At 40.3% G+C, this 18,687-nt stretch overlaps 1 protein-coding gene across 2 annotated transcripts in view; it reads left to right on the plus strand.

Moving 5' to 3' along the window:
* Nucleotides 1-18,609, plus strand: part of HCLS1 (hematopoietic cell-specific Lyn substrate 1) — a 31,242-nt gene extending 12,633 nt beyond the window's left edge. The window contains exons 6-14 of one of the 2 annotated variants that reach the window (XM_081571838.1): nucleotides 1,093-1,147; nucleotides 13,853-13,963; nucleotides 14,817-14,872; nucleotides 15,475-15,544; nucleotides 16,139-16,350; nucleotides 16,771-16,875; nucleotides 17,404-17,635; nucleotides 17,736-17,804; nucleotides 18,003-18,609. In XM_081571838.1, coding sequence (XP_081427964.1) covers nucleotides 1,093-1,147; nucleotides 13,853-13,963; nucleotides 14,817-14,872; nucleotides 15,475-15,544; nucleotides 16,139-16,350; nucleotides 16,771-16,875; nucleotides 17,404-17,635; nucleotides 17,736-17,804; nucleotides 18,003-18,139 — 1,047 coding nt within the window. In that variant the 3' untranslated portion in view covers nucleotides 18,140-18,609. The remainder of the gene's footprint in view (nucleotides 1-1,092; nucleotides 1,148-13,852; nucleotides 13,964-14,816; nucleotides 14,873-15,474; nucleotides 15,545-16,138; nucleotides 16,351-16,770; nucleotides 16,876-17,403; nucleotides 17,636-17,735; nucleotides 17,805-18,002) is intronic. The other variant, XM_081571839.1, reaches the window with a different exon arrangement.
* The last annotated feature ends 78 nt before the right edge of the window (nucleotides 18,610-18,687 follow it).

Genomic DNA, 18,687 nt, shown 5'->3' on the forward strand with positions numbered 1-18,687 from the left:
TTTTAATTTTGTTTAACCTGCAGTTGTTAATAAGTGGGCTTGAATCCTTAAAGCTAAGTGTTAGAATGTTATTTGAATTACAGGTAGTTAAAAAAACAAAACACAGAAAAATTAAAAACATACTGTAAGGTAAAGGAGAACCATAGAGGATAATGTTTAAAAGCAGTAATGGAAATATGGAGCTTGTGATGTTCTTCTCTAATCAGAGTGGAATTTCCCTTCCATCTTATCTCCCCTCCTGCCTTTGCCTACTTTTTCATTGTTCTTTCTTTCATCTTCTGCCTCACCAGCCACAAACTGAATCACCTTAACAGCCAGTGTGTCTTGTAAATCAAGAAAAATACATACTAATAGCTTTTAAAACACAAAATATAGACTTGCTTAGAGACTCATACTTACTAAGCCATATGGGACACAGGTATGTTAGGTATTTGCCAAGATATCCAATCGCAAAGCAGCTAGGATCCAGATTCTCCTGGCTGCCTCTTACCAATAAAATCCACATCTCTGTGTTTGCACTGCTGTGTAAGAAGAGAGAAGGGGTGTAGTATAACCAGTCAGTATAGGATGATATCTCTTAACATGTGCACAGTGCTTTATAGTTTACAAGGCACTTTTCTAGCTATTGTCTCATTTTGGTTTAGCAAGAGTTAGGAAGAAAAACACTGACTTAATGAGTGACCTACACTCTCTATATCTTTCCCATTTAGTCCTCACAATATCCCAGATATACTGGAATCATTTTACAGTTGAGTTGGTAAGACAGATATACCTATTTTTATTTCATGTTTGAAGAACCTGAGGTTCCAGGAATATTAAAGGATGTACCTAAAGTTACACAACTATAGAAAAGGAAGTGATGTTGGGGTTTGGATCTAGATCTAGCTGTGTGCAGAGCCCACAGTCATTGCTCTGTAGCACTATGCCTTTACAACAGCCTGTCAGGGTACTATTTGTTTCTACATTGGACTCCCATACTCAGCTTTGAGCCCCTATAACTAACTCTTGGGCTGAGTTAGGTGTTAAGGGTATGTGAGGGAAGGGGAAACGTTAACTCTGACTCTAACTGATTCTCTCTCCTTTTCTCTGTAGTCAGCAGTTGGTTTTGATTACAAAGGAGAAGTGGAGAAACACACATCTCAGAAAGGCAAGGACCCTGCACTTCAACCTGACTGCTCAGACTTCAGTTCCCAACAGCCATCGTCAACTCCCTTTGGTTCCATGACCCAGTTTCCCACTACTTTATTTATTTTTAAAATCCAAGCCTGTGCTTGCTTCTTTCTCCTTTATCGCTTTCTTGTCCTTTGGCCATGCCACGTGACATGCATGACCTTAATTCTTGGGCCCAGGATTGAACCGTGCCCCCTGTAGTAAAAACATGGAGTCTTAACCACTGGACTGCCAGTGAAGTCCCTCCTTCATCACTTTCTACATCATTGGTCAATTTTTTAGTCCCCTTCCCCCTTTAATGGATTAAAAATAAGATATTATACTCCTTCATTTTAAGAAGTTATTCTTAACTATTAATATGCATCTGTGACTTAAAATTAGTCACTATTTCTTCATGAGTAATACAGGAAACATAGAATAATTTAATTACATTTCTTCTACATTCTAAAGGCTTTGTAAAAACTGGATAATAGTAATCCAATATATTGGTTCCATCTGTTTGTTTTTAAACCCCCCAAAATTAATCATTATTATTACTAGGTGAATGCTTATTTAAACTGACCAATGTGTTTACCAACTTCCTAGCTCATCATTGTTTATTAGAGTTCATTGTTTCCTCCTTGCTTCCTCTATTTCCTTCTTGCCAGAGTATATCCTTTGATAATTCTTTCAGTGACAGCTTATGAAAGAACTCTCAGACTTTGTCTGAAAAAAAATATTTATTTTGATCCATTCTTCATTGTTATTTTCCCTTCATCATGTTGAAGATACTATTTCATCATCTCTGGCATTTCTCTTGGGTTTGCCTAATCAACATTCTTTTGTAGGTAACATGTCTCATCTCTTAAATTTTTATTTTTTTTTATTTTTTTGGTCTCATGAAAAATTTCCCCTTTGTCTCTGATATCCTGAAATATCATCAGTCAATGTCCATGTGTTAGATCTATTTTTATTATTCTACATGAGACTTACTGCTCCTCTTCAACCTGAGAGATAACTTTCAAAATGACATTTTCTCTTTGGATAGTGCCTCTCCTCTCCTCTTTTATTCTTTCTTCTGGAACTCAGATGTGTATTAAAACTTTTCATTCTCTTCTCTCTCATACTTGCTAAAAAAAAACTTTATATTTTTATATCAGTTTTAGATTTATGACAAAATTGAGAGAAAATTACATAGATTTCTAATACGTTTCTGCCCCTACACATGCATAGCCTCCCCTGTTATCATCATTATTGATCAGATTTTTTTTTTTTAGTCAAGGATGATTCTATGTTGATATATCAAAATCACTCAAATTCCATAGTTTACTTTAGGGTTCACTTTGGTGGTGTACATTCTATGGGTTTGGACAAAAGTATAGTGCCCTAAAAATCCTCTGTGCTCTGCCTGTTCATTTCCCTCACTCCTCAGCAACCACTGATACTGTCTCCATAGTTTTGCCTTCTACAGGATATTATATGGTTGGAATCACATACCATGTAGCATTTCTAGATTGGCTTCTTTCACGAAGTAATATGCATTTAAGTTTCCTCCATGTCTTTTCATAGTTTGATAGCTAATTTCTTTTTAGTCCTGAATATTATTCCTTTGTCTGGAAGGACCACAGTTTTTTTACCTATTTACCTACTGAAACACATCTTAACTGCTTCCACCTGCTAAAAACTTCTGTGCACAGGTTTTTTGTGTAGATACACATTTTCCAGTCCTTCGTATAAATACCAAAAGGTACAAACACTGGATCCTATGACAAGAGTATGTTAAATTTTGTAAGAAACTGCCAAACTGTGTACTTAGTAGATACAAACCTGTTCAGATCATCTCTTTCTGTTTGTGTAAGTTTTGGCAGATGTAGCTATCAAGGAACTGGTCCATTTTATGTAGGTTATCAAATTTGTGGGCATAAAGTTGTTCATAGTATTATTTTATTATTGTTTTAATTTCCTTGGAATCTGTTGTGATGTAGCCTCTTTCATTTCTGGTATGAGTAATTTATGTTCTCTCTTTTTTTCTTAGTTAGCCTGACTAGAGGCTAATCTATGTTATTGATCTTTTCAAGTAAGCTTTAGGTTTTCTTGATTTTCTCTATTGGCTTCTTGTTTTTAATTTCACTGATTTTTTGCTCTAATTCTTGTTTCTTTTTTCTGCTTACTTTTGATTTAATTTGTTCTTCTTTTTCTAGTTTCCTAAGGTGGAAACTTAAATTACTGATTTTCAGATCTTTTTTATTTTCCAATGTATATATTGTTTCCCCTGAGCACTGCTTTCACTGCATTCAAAATATTTTGATAAGATGTGTTCTTTTTAACACAAATTTTTTTAATTTATTTATTTTAATTGGAGGCTAATAACTTTACAATATTGTGGTGATTTTCGCCATACATTGACATGACTCAGCCACAGGTGTACATGTGTCCCCCACCCTGAACACCCCTCCCTTCTCCCTCCCCATCCCATTCTTCTGGGTTGTCCCAGTGCACCAGCTTTGAGTGCCCTGTTTTGAGGATCGAACTTGCACTGGTGATCTATTTCACATATGGTAATCTGCATGTTTCAACGCTATTCTCTCAAGTCATCCCACCTTCGCCTTCTCCCAGAGTCCCAAAGTCTGTTCTTTATAACTGTGTCTCTTTTGCTGTCTTGCATATAGGGTCATTGTTACCATCTTTCTAAATTTCATATATATGCATTAATATACTGTATTGGTGTTTTTCTTTCTGACTTACTCCACTCTGTATAACAGGCTCCAGTTTCATCCACCTCATTAGAACTGTTTCAAATGCATTCTTTCTAATAGCTGAGTAATATTTCATTGTGTATATGTACCACAGCTTTCTTATCCATTTGTCTGCCAGTGGACATCTAGGTTGCTTCCATGTCCTGGCTCTTGTAAACAATGCTGTGATGAACATTGGGGTACATGTGTCTCTTTCATTTCTGGTTTCCTTGGTGTGTATGCCCAGCAGTGGGATTGCTGGATCATATGGCAGTTCTATTTTCAGTTTTTTAAGGAATCTCCACATTGGTCTCCATAGTGGCTGTACTAGTTTGTATTCCCACCAACAGTGTAAGAGAGTTCCCTTTTCTCTACACCCTCTCCAGCATTTATTGTTTGTAGATTTTTTGATAGCAGCCATTTTGACTAGCATGAGATGGTACCTCATTGTGGTTTTGATTTGCATTTCTCTGATAATGAGTGATGTTGAGCATCTTTTCATGTGTTTGTTGGCCATCTGTATGTCTTCTTTGGAGAAATGTTTGTTTAGTCCTTTGGCCCATTTTTTGATTATTTGTTGTTTATTTTTCTGATATTGAGCTGCATGAGCTCTTTGTATGTTTTCGGGGTTAATTCTTTGTCAGTTGCTTCTTTTGCTATTATTTTCTCCCACTCTGAAGTCTGTCTTTTCACCTTGCTTATAGTTTCCTTCATTGTGCAAAAACTTTTAAGTTTGATTAGCTCCAATTTGTTTATTTTTGCTTTTATTTCCATTATTCTGGGAGGTGGGTCATAGAGGATCTTGCTGTGATTTATGTCAGAGAGTGTTTTGCCTATGTTTCCCTCTAGGAGTTTTATGGTTTCTGGTCTTATATTTAGATATTTAATCCATTTTGAGTTTATTTTTGTGTATGGTGTTAGAAAGTTTCTAGTTTCATTCTTTTACAGGTGGTTGACCATTTTTCCCAGCACCGCTTGTTAAAGAGATTGTCTTTTCTTCATTGTATATTTTTGCCTCCTTTGTCAAAGATAAGGTGCCCATAGGTGTGTGGATTTATCTCTGGGCTTTCTATTTTGTTCCATTGATCTATATTTTTGTCTTTGTGCCAGTATCATACTGTCTTGATGACTGTAGCTTTGTAGTATGGTCTGAAGTCAGGCAGATTGATTCCTCCAGTTCCATTCTTATTTCTCAAGACTGCTTTAGCTATTCGAGGTTTTTTGTATTTCCATACAAATTGTGAAATTTGTATTTCCATATGAATTGTGAGATTATTTGTTCTGTGAAAAATACCATTGGTAGCTTGATAGGGATTGCATTGAATCTATAGATTGCCTTGGATAGTAAACTTATTTTCACTATATGGATTCTTCCAATCCATGAACATAGTATATTTCTCCATCTGTTTGTGTCATCTTTGATTTTTTTTATCAGAGTTTTATAGTTTTATATATATATAGGTCTTTTGTTTCTTTAGGTAGATTTATTCCAGGGTATTTTATTCTTTTCTTCAAAATGATGAATGGGATTGTTTCCTTAATTTCTCTTTCTGTTTTCTCATTGTTTGTGAGTGTATAGGAATGCAAGGGATTTCTGTGTATTAATTTTATATCCTGCAACTTTACTATGTTCATTGATTAGCTCTAGTAATTTTCTGGAGTTTTTTTAGGATTTTCTATGTAGAGGATCATGTCATCTGCAAACAGTGAGAGTTTTACTTCTTCTTTTCCAATCTGGATTCCTTTTATTTCTTTTTCTTCTCTGATTGCTGTGGCTAAAACTTCCAAAACTATGTTGAATAGTAGTGGTGAGAGTGGGAACCCTTGTCTTGATCCTGACTTTAGGGGAAATGCTTTCAATTTTTCACCATTGAGGATAATGTTTGCTGTGGTTTTATCATATATGGCTTTTATTATGTTCAGGTACGTTCCATCTATGCCTGCTTTCTCAAGGGTTTTTATCATAAATCGTTGTTGAATTTTGTCAAAGGCTTTCTCTGCATCTATTGAGATAATTATATGATTTTTATCCTTCAATCTGTTAATGTGGTATATCACATTGATTAATTTGTGAATGTTGAAGAATCCTTGCATCCCTGGGATAAAGCCCACTTGGTCATGATGTATGATCCTCTTAATATGTTGTTGGATTCTGTTTGCTAGAATTTTGTTGAGGATTTTTGCATCTATTTTCATAAGTGATATTGGCCTGTAGTTTTCTTTTTTTGTGGCATCTTTGCCTGGTTTTGGCATTAGGGTGATGGTGGCCTCATAGAATGAGTTTGGGAGTTTATCTTTCTCTGCAGTTTTCTGGAAGTGTTTAAGTAGGATAGGTGTTAGCTCTTGTCTAAATTTTTGGTAGAATTCACCTGTGAAGCCATCTGGCCCTGGGCTTTTGTTTGTTGGAAGATTTTTGATTATGGTTTCTATTTCTGTGCTTGTGATGGGTCTGTTAAGATTTTCTATTTCTTCCTGGTTCAATTTTGGAAGGTTATACTTTTCTAAGAATTCATCCATTTCTTTCAAGTTGTCCATTTTATTGGCATACAGTTGCTGATAGTAGTCTCTTATGATCCTTTGTACTTCTGTGTTGTCTGTTGTGATTTCTCCATTTTCATTTCTGCTTTTGTTGATTTGAATCTTCTCCCTTTGTTTCTTGATGAGTCTGACTAATGGTTTGTCTATTTTATTTATTTTCTCAAAGAACCAGCTTTTAGTTTTGTTGATTTTTGCTATAGTCTCCTTTGTTTCTTTTTCATTTATTTCTGCCCTAATTTTTATGATTTCTTTCCTTGTAATAGGGTTCTTCATTTCTTCTTTTTCTAGTTGCTTTAGGTGTAAAGTTAGGTTATTTATTTGATTTTTCTCCTGTTTCTTGAGGTAAGCTTGTAATGCTATGAACCTTTCCCTTTGCACTGCTTTTATTGAATCCCATAGGTTTGGGGTTGTCGTATTTTCATTTTCATTCATTTCTATGCACTTTTTGATTTCCTTTTTGATTTCTTCCATGATTTGTTGGTTATTCAGAAGCGTGTTATTTAACCTCCATATGTTTGTATTTTTAATAGTTATTTTTTTTCCTGTAGTTGACATCTAATCTTACTGCATTGTGATCAGAAAAGATGTTTGAAATTATTTCAATTTTTTTGAATTTACTAAGGCTGGATTTATGGCCCAGGATATGATCTATCCTAGAGAATGTTTCGTGTGCACTTGAGAAAAAGGTGAAATTTATTGTTTTGGAGTGAAATGTCCTATAGATATCAATTAGGTCTAAATGGTCCATTGTATCATTTAAAGTTTGTGTTTCCTTGCTAATTTTCTGTTTGGTTGATCTATCCATAGGTGTGAGTGGGATATTAAAGTTTCCCACTATTATTGTGTTACTGTTAATTTCCCCTTTCATACTTGCTGGCATTTGTCTTACGTATTGAAGTGCTCCTATGTTGGGCATATATATATTTATAATTGTTTTATCTTCTTCTTGGATTGATCCTTTGATCATTATATAGTGTCCTTCTTTGTCTCTTTTCATGGCCTTTATTTCAAAGTATATATTATCTGATATGAGTATTACTACTCCTGCTTTCTTTTGTTTTCCATTTGCATGAAATATCTTTTTCCAGCCCTTTACTTTCAGTCTGTTTGTGTCCCTTGGTTTGAGGTGGGTCTCTTGTAGAGAGCATATATAGGGATCTTGTTTTTGTATCCATTCAGCGGTCTTTGTCTTTTGGTTGGGGCATTCAACCCATTTACATTTAAGGTAATTATTGATAAGTATGATCCCATTGCCATTTACTTTGTTGTTTCAGGTTCGAGTTTATAAACGTTTTCTGTGTTTCCTGTCTAGAGAAGATCCTTTAGCACTTGTTGGAGAGCTGGTTGGTGGTGCTGCATTCTCTCAGCTTTTGCTTGTCTGTAAAGCTTTTGATTTCTCTTTCATATTTGAGTGAGATCCTTGCTGGGTATAGTAATCTGGTTTATAGGTTTTTCTCTTTCATCACTTTAAGTATGTCCTGCCATTCCCTTCTGGCCTGAAGAGTATCTATTGAAAGATCAGCGGTTATCCTTATGGGGATCCCCTTGTGTGTTATTTATTGCTTCTCCCTACTGCTTTTAATATTTGCTCTTTGTGTTTGATCTTCATTAGTTTGATTAATATGTGTCTTGGGCTGTTTCACTTTGGGTTTATCCTGCTTGTGACTCTCAGGGTTTCTTGGACTTGGGTGCCTATTTCCTACCCCATTTTAGGGAAATTTTCAACTATTATCCCAAGTATTTTTTCATGCCCTTTCTTTTTGTCTTCTTCTTCTGGGACTCCTATGATTCGAATGTTGGTGTGTTTAACATGGTCCCAGAGGTCTCTGAGGTTGTCCTCTTTTAATTCTTTTTTCTTTTTTCCTCTCTGCTTCATTTATTTCCACCATTCTATATTCCACCTCACTTATCCTATCTTCTACCTCACTCATTCTACTATTGGTCCCCTCCAGAGTGCTTTTGATCTCAGTTATTACATTATTCATTATTGACTGGCTCTTCTTTATTTCTTCTAGGTCCTTGTTAAACATTTCTTGCATCTTCTCAATTCTTGTCTCTAATCTATTTATCTGTAATTCCATTTTGTTTTCAAGATTTTGGATTATCTTTACTATCATTATTCTGAATTCTTTTTCATGTAGACTCCCTATCTCCTCCTCTTTTGTTTGTTTGGTGGTCATTTTTTCATGTTCCTTTACCTGTTGAATATTTCTCTGCCTTTTAATTTTGTTTAGATTGCTATGTTTGGGGTGCCCTTTCCATAGGCTAGAAGTTTGTGGTTCCTCTTTATTGTGGAGGTTGCTCCCAGTGGGTGGTGTTGGACTAGTGCCTTGTTGAGGTTTCCTGGTTAGGGGAGCTTGTGTCTGTGTTCTGATGGATGAAGCTGGATTTCTTCTCTCTGGAGTGCAATGAAGTGTCCAGTAGTGAACTTTGGGGTGTCTATGGGTTTGCTATGGCTTTGAGCAGCTTTTCATTTAATGCTCAGTGCTGCTTTCCTGCTTTGCTGGAGAAGCAGCATGATATGTCTTGCTCTGGAACTTGTTGGCTCTTGGATGGAGCTTGGTTTCAGTGTAGATATGGAGGCTTTGGGATGAGCTCTTGTCTTTTAATGTTCCCTGGAATCAGGAGTTCTCTGATGTTCTCAAGTTTTGGATTTAAGCCTCCTGCCTCTGGCTTTCAGTCTTATTCTTACAGTAGCCTCAAGACTTCTCCATCCATACGGCACTGATGATTAAACATCTAGGTTAATGGTGAAACAATTCTCCACAGCAAGTGACACCCAGAGAGGTTCACAGAGTTACACAGAGAAGAGAAGAGGGAGGAGGGAGATAGAGGTGACCAGGAGGAGAAGAGGGAAAGTCAAAATGGAAGAGAGCAATCTAGCCAGTAATCAATTCTGTATGTGCTCCCCACAGCCCAGAATACCCAGAGAGATTCACAGAGTTGCACAGAGAAGAGAAGAGGGAGGAGGGAGATAGAAGTGACCAGGAGGGGAAGAGAGGGGAGTCAAAAGGGGAGAGACAAATCTAGCCAGTAATCAGTTCCCTAAGTGTTCTCCACAGCCTGGAACACCCAGAGAGATTCACAGAGTTAAGTAGAGAAGAGGGAGGGAGGAGATAGAGTTGACCTGGGAGAGAAAAGGGAGAGTCAAAAGAGGAGAGAACAATCAAGCCAGTAATCATACCCGTAAGTGAAAATGGATACTGAAGATTGGATTCTTAAAGGTACAAAATTGATAACAAATACCAAAAAGCAAAGATTACAAATCTAGAGTAGAGGTTAGGCTCTCAAAAATACAATATTAAAAATACAAAACAAAATTAATCACAAAAATTATTAAAAAGATATATGAAATTTGCTTTAGAAATAGGGTCTTTTTTTGAAAGGCAATAGTAGGTCATAAGGGAGAAGGGAGAAGACAATGGCAACCCACTCCAGTCCTCTTGCCTGGAAAATCCCGTGGACGGAGGGGCCTGGTAGACTGCAGTCCATGGGGTCGTGAAGAGTCAGACACGACTGAGCGACTTCACTTTCACTTTTCACTTTCATGCATTGGAAAAGGAAATGGCAACCCACTCCAGTATTCTTGCCTGGAGAATCCCAGAGATGGGGGATCCTGGTGGGCTGCCGTCTATGGGGTCGCACAGAGTCGGACACAACTGAAGCGACTTAGCAGCAGCAGTAGGTTATAAAAATGAAAATTAAAGGAGTAATAAAGAACTTAAATTTAAAAAAAATTAAAAAGTGATAATAGTAAAAATATATCTAGGAATTTCTCTGGAGCTGTTGTGGGCAGAGTGGGGTCAGTTCAGTTTCATATAGTTCCTTGTTCCAGCTTGTACTTGTTCTCAAGGTCTATAGGCCCCCTCCAATGCTTAATCAGTGTTAACAACAGGGTTTTAATCTGTTGCACCTGTCACTTCCAGAGCAGTCCCTCTTTGTTTATGTTGGCTTCCTCTGTTTGCAAGTCTCTTCGGTGTCTAATTTCCACCCCGACACAAGGGGGCGAAGGTGGTCACTTATTTAGGCTCACATGTTCAGTTGTATTGTGGGGAGGGAGGAACACTGCAAACAAATGTTGCTAGCATGTGTGGGGAGTGCTTGCAGTGTATGGACCACACTGGGTTTGCCCCAGCTCACAGCAGTGTGTGCTTTCTGGGTCTACACTGCTCAGGCTGCAGGGTGCTTTGCAGGGCACTGTCCAAAGCAGGCCCTGGGTTTCATGCACGTCCCAGGTCTAAGCCGCTTGGGTTCAGGTTCTCGGGTACTCTGCAAGGTCACAGACTCGGTTGGGCATGTCTTTTGTGCCCTTCCCTGGTCCGATATCTTGGGCGACCAGGTGCTTGGCAAGCACACTATCCAAGGTGGACCGTGCATCTTAATCACCTCCCTGGTCCTGGGTGCCCGGCTTTCCGGGTGTGCTGCAAGAGCACCATCTCAGGTGTGCTGTGTGTCTACTCTGGGGAGCTGATCTCAGGCTGCGACCCTCCTGGCAGGTGTAAACTGTCCAGGAAGACATGGTTAGTAACTGGGAGCCTGCTCACAGTTTGGTGGAGGATGCTGGTCTCTGGGGCCAAGACTGGAGCAGCCCCTTGCATTCCAGTTCTGGTTGTCTCACATCTGCCTCCCTGCCTCCAGTTGGGGAGGGGGTAGGGGTCTGTATGCAGACAGCTAGCTCGCCTTTGGCATTTGCTCAGTTCTGTGAGTGGGCCAGGCTGCTAGTTAGAACCTTTTGCGGGAAAGTTCTCTCTCTCTCTCTTTTTTTTTTTTCCTTCTCTGGCAGTCCTACAGTTTGAGTTGCTATCTCACTTTAGCTCCTTCAGATTGCCTTCAGGGCATTCAGGTCCAGTCCTTACCCTAAGGACTGATGATGCTGCCGGTGCCTCCCTGTCCAGCGCCTGCTGGCTGGTGGCAGATGCGAGCATCTGGGCTACTTCTCTGCTGGTGCCTATTCTGTGTGTTGTTTTTTTTTTCCTCCCGGTTATGTTGCCCTCTGAGATTCCAAAAATCCCCACAGAACTGCCTGTGAGAGGGTTTCCTACTGTTTGGAAACTTCTCCTCCTTCACTATTCCCTCCCCAGGACAGGTCTCCATCCGTAACTCTTTTGTCTCTCTTTTTGCCTTTTATATTTTGTCTTACCTCCTCTTGAAGAGAATGGGCTGCCTTTATGTGTGCCTGGTGACCTCTGCCAGCCTTCAGAAGTTGTTTTGTGGAAGTTGCTCAACATTCAAATGATCTTTTGATGAATTTGTGGGGGAGTAAGTGGTCTCCCTGCCCTATTCCTCTGCCATCTTGGGACCACCCCCCTCTGCCCCCCACATAAGCTGTGTTCTTGATGTCTCTTAATTTCTGTTCTCTACTTTCATCTCTTTATCTTGCTGTGTTGCATTCTGGGTAATTCCCTTGGATCTATGTTAAGTTCTCTAACTCTTCCTTCAGCTATATTTAACTATTGTTTAAGCCATCCAGTAATTTTTCAACTTTATTTCATTAATTTTTCATTTGTACTGGTTCCCTTTGATTCTATTGCAAATCTGCTGATTACTTTTCCTTAATCTCGTATTGCTTTCATTATATTTTTCCCTTTCTTTAATTATTTTTAAAATACTCATTTTATAGTTTCTTTCCCATTGTTATACTATTTGCAACTCTTGGGGATGCCAATTCTTCTGTTCAACTAATCTATTTTCCATCATGGTTATTTATTTCTTTGATAGTTTATAATTTATTAAATTTCACAAATGTATTTCAGTGGGGAGAAAGGGATATTTGTTTTATGTGCTCTGGATTGAGAATATTTCCCATCAGAGAAATTCTGCCTTTATTTCTGGCTGAGTTCCAGGATCTTAATAGTAATAGACCATGTTCTCTTTACAATTTTTGTTTTCCATTATGAATTCAATTTCTTAAATAGATATAGGTCTAGTCAGTCTTCTGATTTTTTTCTTATTATGATAATGTATGCTTTTCAAGGACAGTTTCCACTGTATCTATATTTTCACATATATTGTTATAAATTCATTTATAGTATTCCCTTTTTTTTTCAACCTCTGTAAGATCTATAAGTGACATGTTCACTTTTACTACTGATATTATTAATTTTTAGTTTTTATTATTTGGCTAGACATTCTTTAATATTATTTATTATTAATTTCAATGAAGTATCTTTTGACTTTGCTAATTTTGTCCATTTTTTACTTGTTTTTAAAATTTTATTGAATTCTGCTTTTCAGTATTTTTTTTCTTTTGTTTTAATGCGGGTTTAGTTTGTTCTTTCTTGTTAAGGTAGAAACTTAGAAAATTGATTTTAAACCTTTGCTTACTTTATGGGTACTTAAAACTATATGTGTGTGTGTGCTAAGTCACTTCAGTCGTGTCTGACTCTATGCAATCCTATGGGCCATACCCTTCCAGGCTCCTCTGTCTTCAGGATACTCTAGGCAAGAACACTTGAGTGGGTTGCCGTGCCCTTCTCCAGAGGATCTTCCCGACCTAGGGATTGAATGTCTCTTACGTCTCCTGCATTGGCAGGCAGGTTCTTTGCCACTAGCACCACCTGGGAAACACCCTGTTTTTGCTACATTCCACAATGTTATCTATATATTAATTTTTATTCAGTTCAAAATATTAATTTTCTTTTCATTTCTTCTTTGCTCCATGAGTCATTTAAAAGAGTAATTGCTCACTTTCCAGGTATTTGGGAAATTTTCTTATTTTATTGTTATGAATTTCTAGTTTAATTCTATTATAATCAGAGGATATGATATCTCATATTCCATTCTTTTGAAATGTACTGAAACTTTTTATATGAGCAAGTATATGGTCTATCTTGGTGAATGGTATATGTGCATAGAAACAATGTGTATCATAAGGTTTGGGGATGCAGTATTCTATAAATGTCAATTAGGTCTTGTTGATAATGTTGTTTGGGACTTCTCAAATAGATCCTTTTTGTCTAAATTTTTTTATTAATAATGAGAAAAGTGTTAAAAATTTGAGCATGGTCATAGATTTGTCTCTTTCTCTTTCTGCTTTGTTTCATAAATTTTGATTCACTATTTTTTTTAAAAAAGATCATTATATCTTTCTCAAATTACCAAGTGTTTGCATAGAATTAGGGAAAGGCATGTAGTTCACGTGTGTCTGTCTGTTTTTCTGGATGTCTCTCCTTACACTCTCTGTATTTTCTCCTTCTTTGAAGAAGGGAAAAAATTGAAATCATTTTCTATCTTGGAATGGAAGTGAGGAAAAGAGTGAACATTGTTGAATTAAAACTTACAAAGGGCAACTTAGAACTCCACTTCTCTTTGATTCAGGCCCTGCTGTCTTCCTAGGCCCCATCACCCTGCACACACCCCTCCTGACTCCTCTTCCAAGCACTTTCCCATGGACTGAGAGTGGGCTCTCACAACTGCTGCTTCCACCCTAGATTACTCTCGTGGCTTTGGAGGCCGTTATGGGATAGAGGAGGATAAACGGGACAAGGCAGCTCTCGGATATGACTACAAGGGAGAGACAGAGAAACATGAATCCCAGAGAGGTGAGTTGGGGCTGGAGAGGAGGGAGGCCATAGGGTACATGGAGCCCTCCTTCTGTACTTCCTGAAAGTTGACACAGAGGACCCAGAATACGAGGTATGCAGGAAGTGGTAGGGTGAAGAGTATGTGTTACATGTATGGGGGTAGGTGGGGGGATACCCACAGGGATGGAGAGGAGAACAGCAAGGTTAGGAGCAGGACACAGGAAGGTGACCAAAGAGAAGTGGTCGTTGAGGAATGGATGAAGATGGACAGGCTGGGTGATGGCAAGAGTGTGATTTGACTGTGAGTCTTAGAGGCCCCTCTGCTTCACAGAGAGAAGCCTTTTTCCCTGGGACACACAGGGGATGGCTGGGGGGCTCACTTTAATTTTTTTTCTATTTTTAAAAATTTAAATTAAAATATTTGTTTACAATATTGTGTTGGTTTCTGCCATACAACAATGCAAATCAGCCGTAATTATCCATACATCCCCTTCCTCCCCTCCCCTTATCCCATCCCTCCAGGTTATCACAGTGTGCCTGGGCTCCCTATGCTACACAGCAACTTCTCGCTTTAATTTTTCCTGTTTATTCCTTTATATTTCCCCCTTTTCTGCCACTTCTCTCTTTTTTGTTTCTCTCTTCCCATGTCTCATATCTCCGTTCTGTCCCAGGTGTTTTTTTCCCCCCATCCTTTTTCATCTTTTCCCACCTATTCCTTTCTCTATCCCCTGACTTTCACACTTCCTCATCAGTCTCTCTGTTTTCCTCATTACTGTCTTCTGGTCCTCCTTCCCACTTCTCCTACTCCCTCTTTCCATACATTTCTAGCATTTAACTCCTCTTGTGACTCTCAGATCTTTCCATCCTGCAGATTATGCCAAGGGCTTTGGCGGGCAGTATGGCATCCAGAAGGACCGAGTGGATAAGGTAAAGCACCAGAACACCAGTGTCTTGGGAAGAATTCCCTGAAGTACATGGAGAAGAGTGAGAGGCAAAGTGGGTAAAAGGATGAGCAAAGCTAGGTTCCCTGCACTGTCCTCCTGCTCTTCCCAATGACTGCCCTCAGCATCTAATGGGTATGTCTTCTGAAGCCTGAGCTTTATCAAGGAGAGTGAGGAGGCAGAGAGAGACAGGGAGGCAGACAAACTCTAGGGAAAAGTGTTTAAAATTTCATTGATTGCTTGGTATTGACTAACTCAGTCAATAATCTAGCCCCACTCCATTCAGTCTTTCCCTACACCTCTTCATGTACTGCATGTACTCCTGCATTCCAGGCAACTGGACTTAAAAGATGTGAGATTCCAGGAACACTAAGGTTTTAAAGGGAGAACTAGTCCTACAAGTCTAGAACTTCTTTACCCACCTCTCTGATGCAAAACAACATATTTAAATACCCTGTCTAACTACTACTGAACATCAAAAGTTTAGAGAGACCTCCTGTAGTGGCCCCAATCCCTGATACTGCCTTCTGGGTCATACCACTCCCTTCCCTCTCCCCACCACTACACATACTATTCTTCTACCTGCAGAGTGCTGTTGGCTTCAATGAAATGGAGGCCCCAACCACAGCTTACAAGAAGACAACACCCATAGAGGCTGGTGAGTTTTAATTCCCTCTCTCTGTGCTCCTCAATCTCCTCTGCCTTCTCATTCTTTTTTTCTTTCTAGACTACCTACTCCAAGCATTTAACTACCCAGATTAGCTGAGGTAGACTTGACCCCTAGCCTCATATTCCCAGATTCTCTCTCCTAGAGAAAATTAGGTTAGGTGGCTATCTGAGTGACACTGGGGAAGAAACTGTATGCAGAGAACACAGGGATGGGGGGAGCCACTTGGGAAGAACACAAAGGGAAAGGAGCTTTGGGTGGGGGACAGTGAGTAGATGGTGGCCTGAGGGCATATAGATTTAAGAAATGCAGGCAAGGAAGGGTGCAGGTTAGGGGACCAAGCCTGAGAAGGAGTAAGAGTCCGAGATCATATGGTCTGGCTATGTGAAAATCTAGGCTTCAGGGCTAGTTATCCTCCTCTAAGCCCCTTGTTCCTTCATTAATACCTCTTTATCTCCCTTTCCATGAGTCCCTTCTTGATTTTCTCTTCTTCTGCATGTTTAATTGACTCCTCTTCTTCTTTCCAGTGCTACTCTCCTACCTCTGACCCAAGACAACCCTAATTTTTCTTGACTGTGTCTGTAGCTTCTAGTGGTGCCCGTGGGCTGAAGGCAAAATTTGAGTCCATGGCCGAGGAAAAGAGGAAGAGGGAGGAAGAGGAGAAGGCACAACAGATGGCCAGGCAGCAACAGGAGAGAAAGGCCTTGGTAAAGATGAGCCAGGAGGCTCAGCAACCAGTGGCCACTAGGGAAGAGCCGGCGGTGCCAGCCCTATTGCCTAAGAAAATCTCTGCAGAGGTAAGTGCTTTGGCCCTCCAGGATCCACATTCAGCATTCTTTGCCCAGACAGGAGCCTAAGGGGTCTGTATCCTTAGTAAAAAGTAAGACCCAGGACTCCCTTGTGTTAGCAAAATCTGCAATTGTTACCCGTGTCTTTGGAAGATTTCAATCTAATTGTGTAATTAAGCTTCATATATACATATGAGAATGCTCAGTGGAAAAAAAACCCCAAGATTTACCTAGTTCAACAGAAGGTAGGTCACCAGGCAGTGCAGTCAGTTACTGCTGCAAGAACAAGAGGAAGGAGCTTGTCATTTCAGGTTGAAGCCCATCTTGAGGAATGATAGATGTGAATTGGCAGAGACAGGAAGGGGTGTTCCAGTACAGGAGAGAAGATAAAGTTTCTTGCTTACTGGAGAGATGCTTCATCCTTCACAGGCCTGGCCTCCGGCAGGGAGTTGTCCATCATCAGAGCCTGGGCCTGTGAGAACCATAAGGGAACAACCAGTACCTGCCCTGCCCCCAAGGCAGGATCCCCCAGAGGTAAGCAGACCGCCCCCCAAAGATCGGCACCTTTCCCATCTCCTCATGTCCTAGTAGGTGGACATGGCCCTGCAGGCTGATCAACGACCCTGATTTGCCTGGGGCTATCCTGACCTTAGCACTGGAAGTCTTATATTCTGGGAAATCACCCAGTCCTGGGCAGACTAGGACAGTTAGTCATCCTAGCTGTCATCTTTTCCCCTTTTAGATTTTGCTTCAATGTTTTCCTGGTCTTCCAAGGAATCTGACTTGTGTTCCATTTCCTTCTCCTCATACCTTTTACATTCCCCTTCTATTAATATCATCTGTTGGTAGGTATTTTGAGCGGACGGATATGGGAGGAGGTTGAAGAAGGAAGAGGGGTGAGAGACTGTGTTCCCTCGGAGAGGTGTTAGAAGGAGCCAGGAATGAACATGGAAGTAGAAGCATGTGGATGGTAGGGTCTTAGCAGTCCTCCATTGGGACTGGTTTTGGAGAGGCAGCTCCTGGTGAACAGAAGTCACCTTGCTTCATACTGTCTCTTCTCAGGACAATGAGGAGGCCCCAGCTCTGCCCCCCAGGACTCCAGAAGTCTTCCAGCTGCAGGAAGAGCCAGTGTATGAAGCAGCTCCTGAGCTTGAGCCCGAGCCTGAACCCGAGCCTGAGAATGACTATGAGGATGTTGAGGAGATAGACAGACATGAGCAGGATGAGGAAGCAGAGGCGGACTATGAGGATGTGCTTGAGCCTGAGGATCCCTCTTTCTTCTCCACTCTGGCTGGTGAGTGGTGGGGCAGAAGAATTCCCCCATTACATGGAAGGACCTGTCTGTTTCCCTTCTCCATGTTGGTAAGACCATGTTCATATTTCTCACTGTGCAGGATCATCAGGCCACCCGGCTGGGGCTGGAGCTGGGATCTCAGCTGTAGCCCTGTATGATTACCAAGGAGGTAGGTTGGGAGTGATATGAAGGATCTGGTGCCTGGAGCCCCTGATACATGAGAGGCAGGTGGATTCTGGGGGTCAGAATAGGGCCCCAGATTTGGAATCAAGGACAGGCCTCTTTCCCTTCCTGAGGTATAAATGGGGCACAGGGGTGGAGGGATTCTTGCCTGACCATCCTAATAGTCTGTCAATTTTCTCCCCAGAGGGAAGTGATGAGATTTCCTTTGACCCAGATGATGTCATCACTGACATTGAGATGGTGGACGAGGGCTGGTGGCGGGGACGTTGCCACGGCCACTTTGGACTCTTCCCTGCAAATTATGTCAAGCTCCTCCAGTAACTGTTCCTGTCTTCTCTCTGCACTGTGACTTCGCATGTCCCCAGTGGCTCTGCCTCCAGCTGCTCTCCATTTCTGCCGCAAGTGTCTGACAGGATGTCATGAGTTGCCTGAAGTTCTATACAGACTTCCCTCTCCCTCTCCATTAGGGTTTGGAGCAGAGGCAGCATGACGAAGGGGGTCTCCTTCGCCTCGGTGTCTCTCTATCCTGGATACCCAGGATGATCTCAGGGATGTTTATCTTGTGGTCCTGCCTCCTTCCCTTCAAGTGCCCCCTCTAACCCATACCCCTAACTCTACTTTCCTTTGTGAATGCTGAGCTTCCTGGTCTGTTTGCATGGCAAGGTATGTCTATATTTCCTAGTTTTCCTAGGTGTGTTGTTTTCTCGCTTTCCTTCTCTGCAGAGATATCTCTGACTCTTCTCCCTGATCAGTCTAAACTGGAAATAAAGTGGGACCATGGCTCACCTCTATTCTGAGGTAAATAGTACTTTTACACGGCCCTCAATGACCCAAACTTTCATTACAGGTAAAGGGAATTTTCCTTCCCT

The sequence above is a fragment of the Giraffa tippelskirchi genome, chromosome 2 (genome assembly GCF_054371585.1).
Source record: "Giraffa tippelskirchi isolate mGirTip1 chromosome 2, T2T-mGirTip1v1.2.pri, whole genome shotgun sequence".
Taxonomy (NCBI): Eukaryota; Metazoa; Chordata; class Mammalia; order Artiodactyla; family Giraffidae; genus Giraffa; species Giraffa tippelskirchi.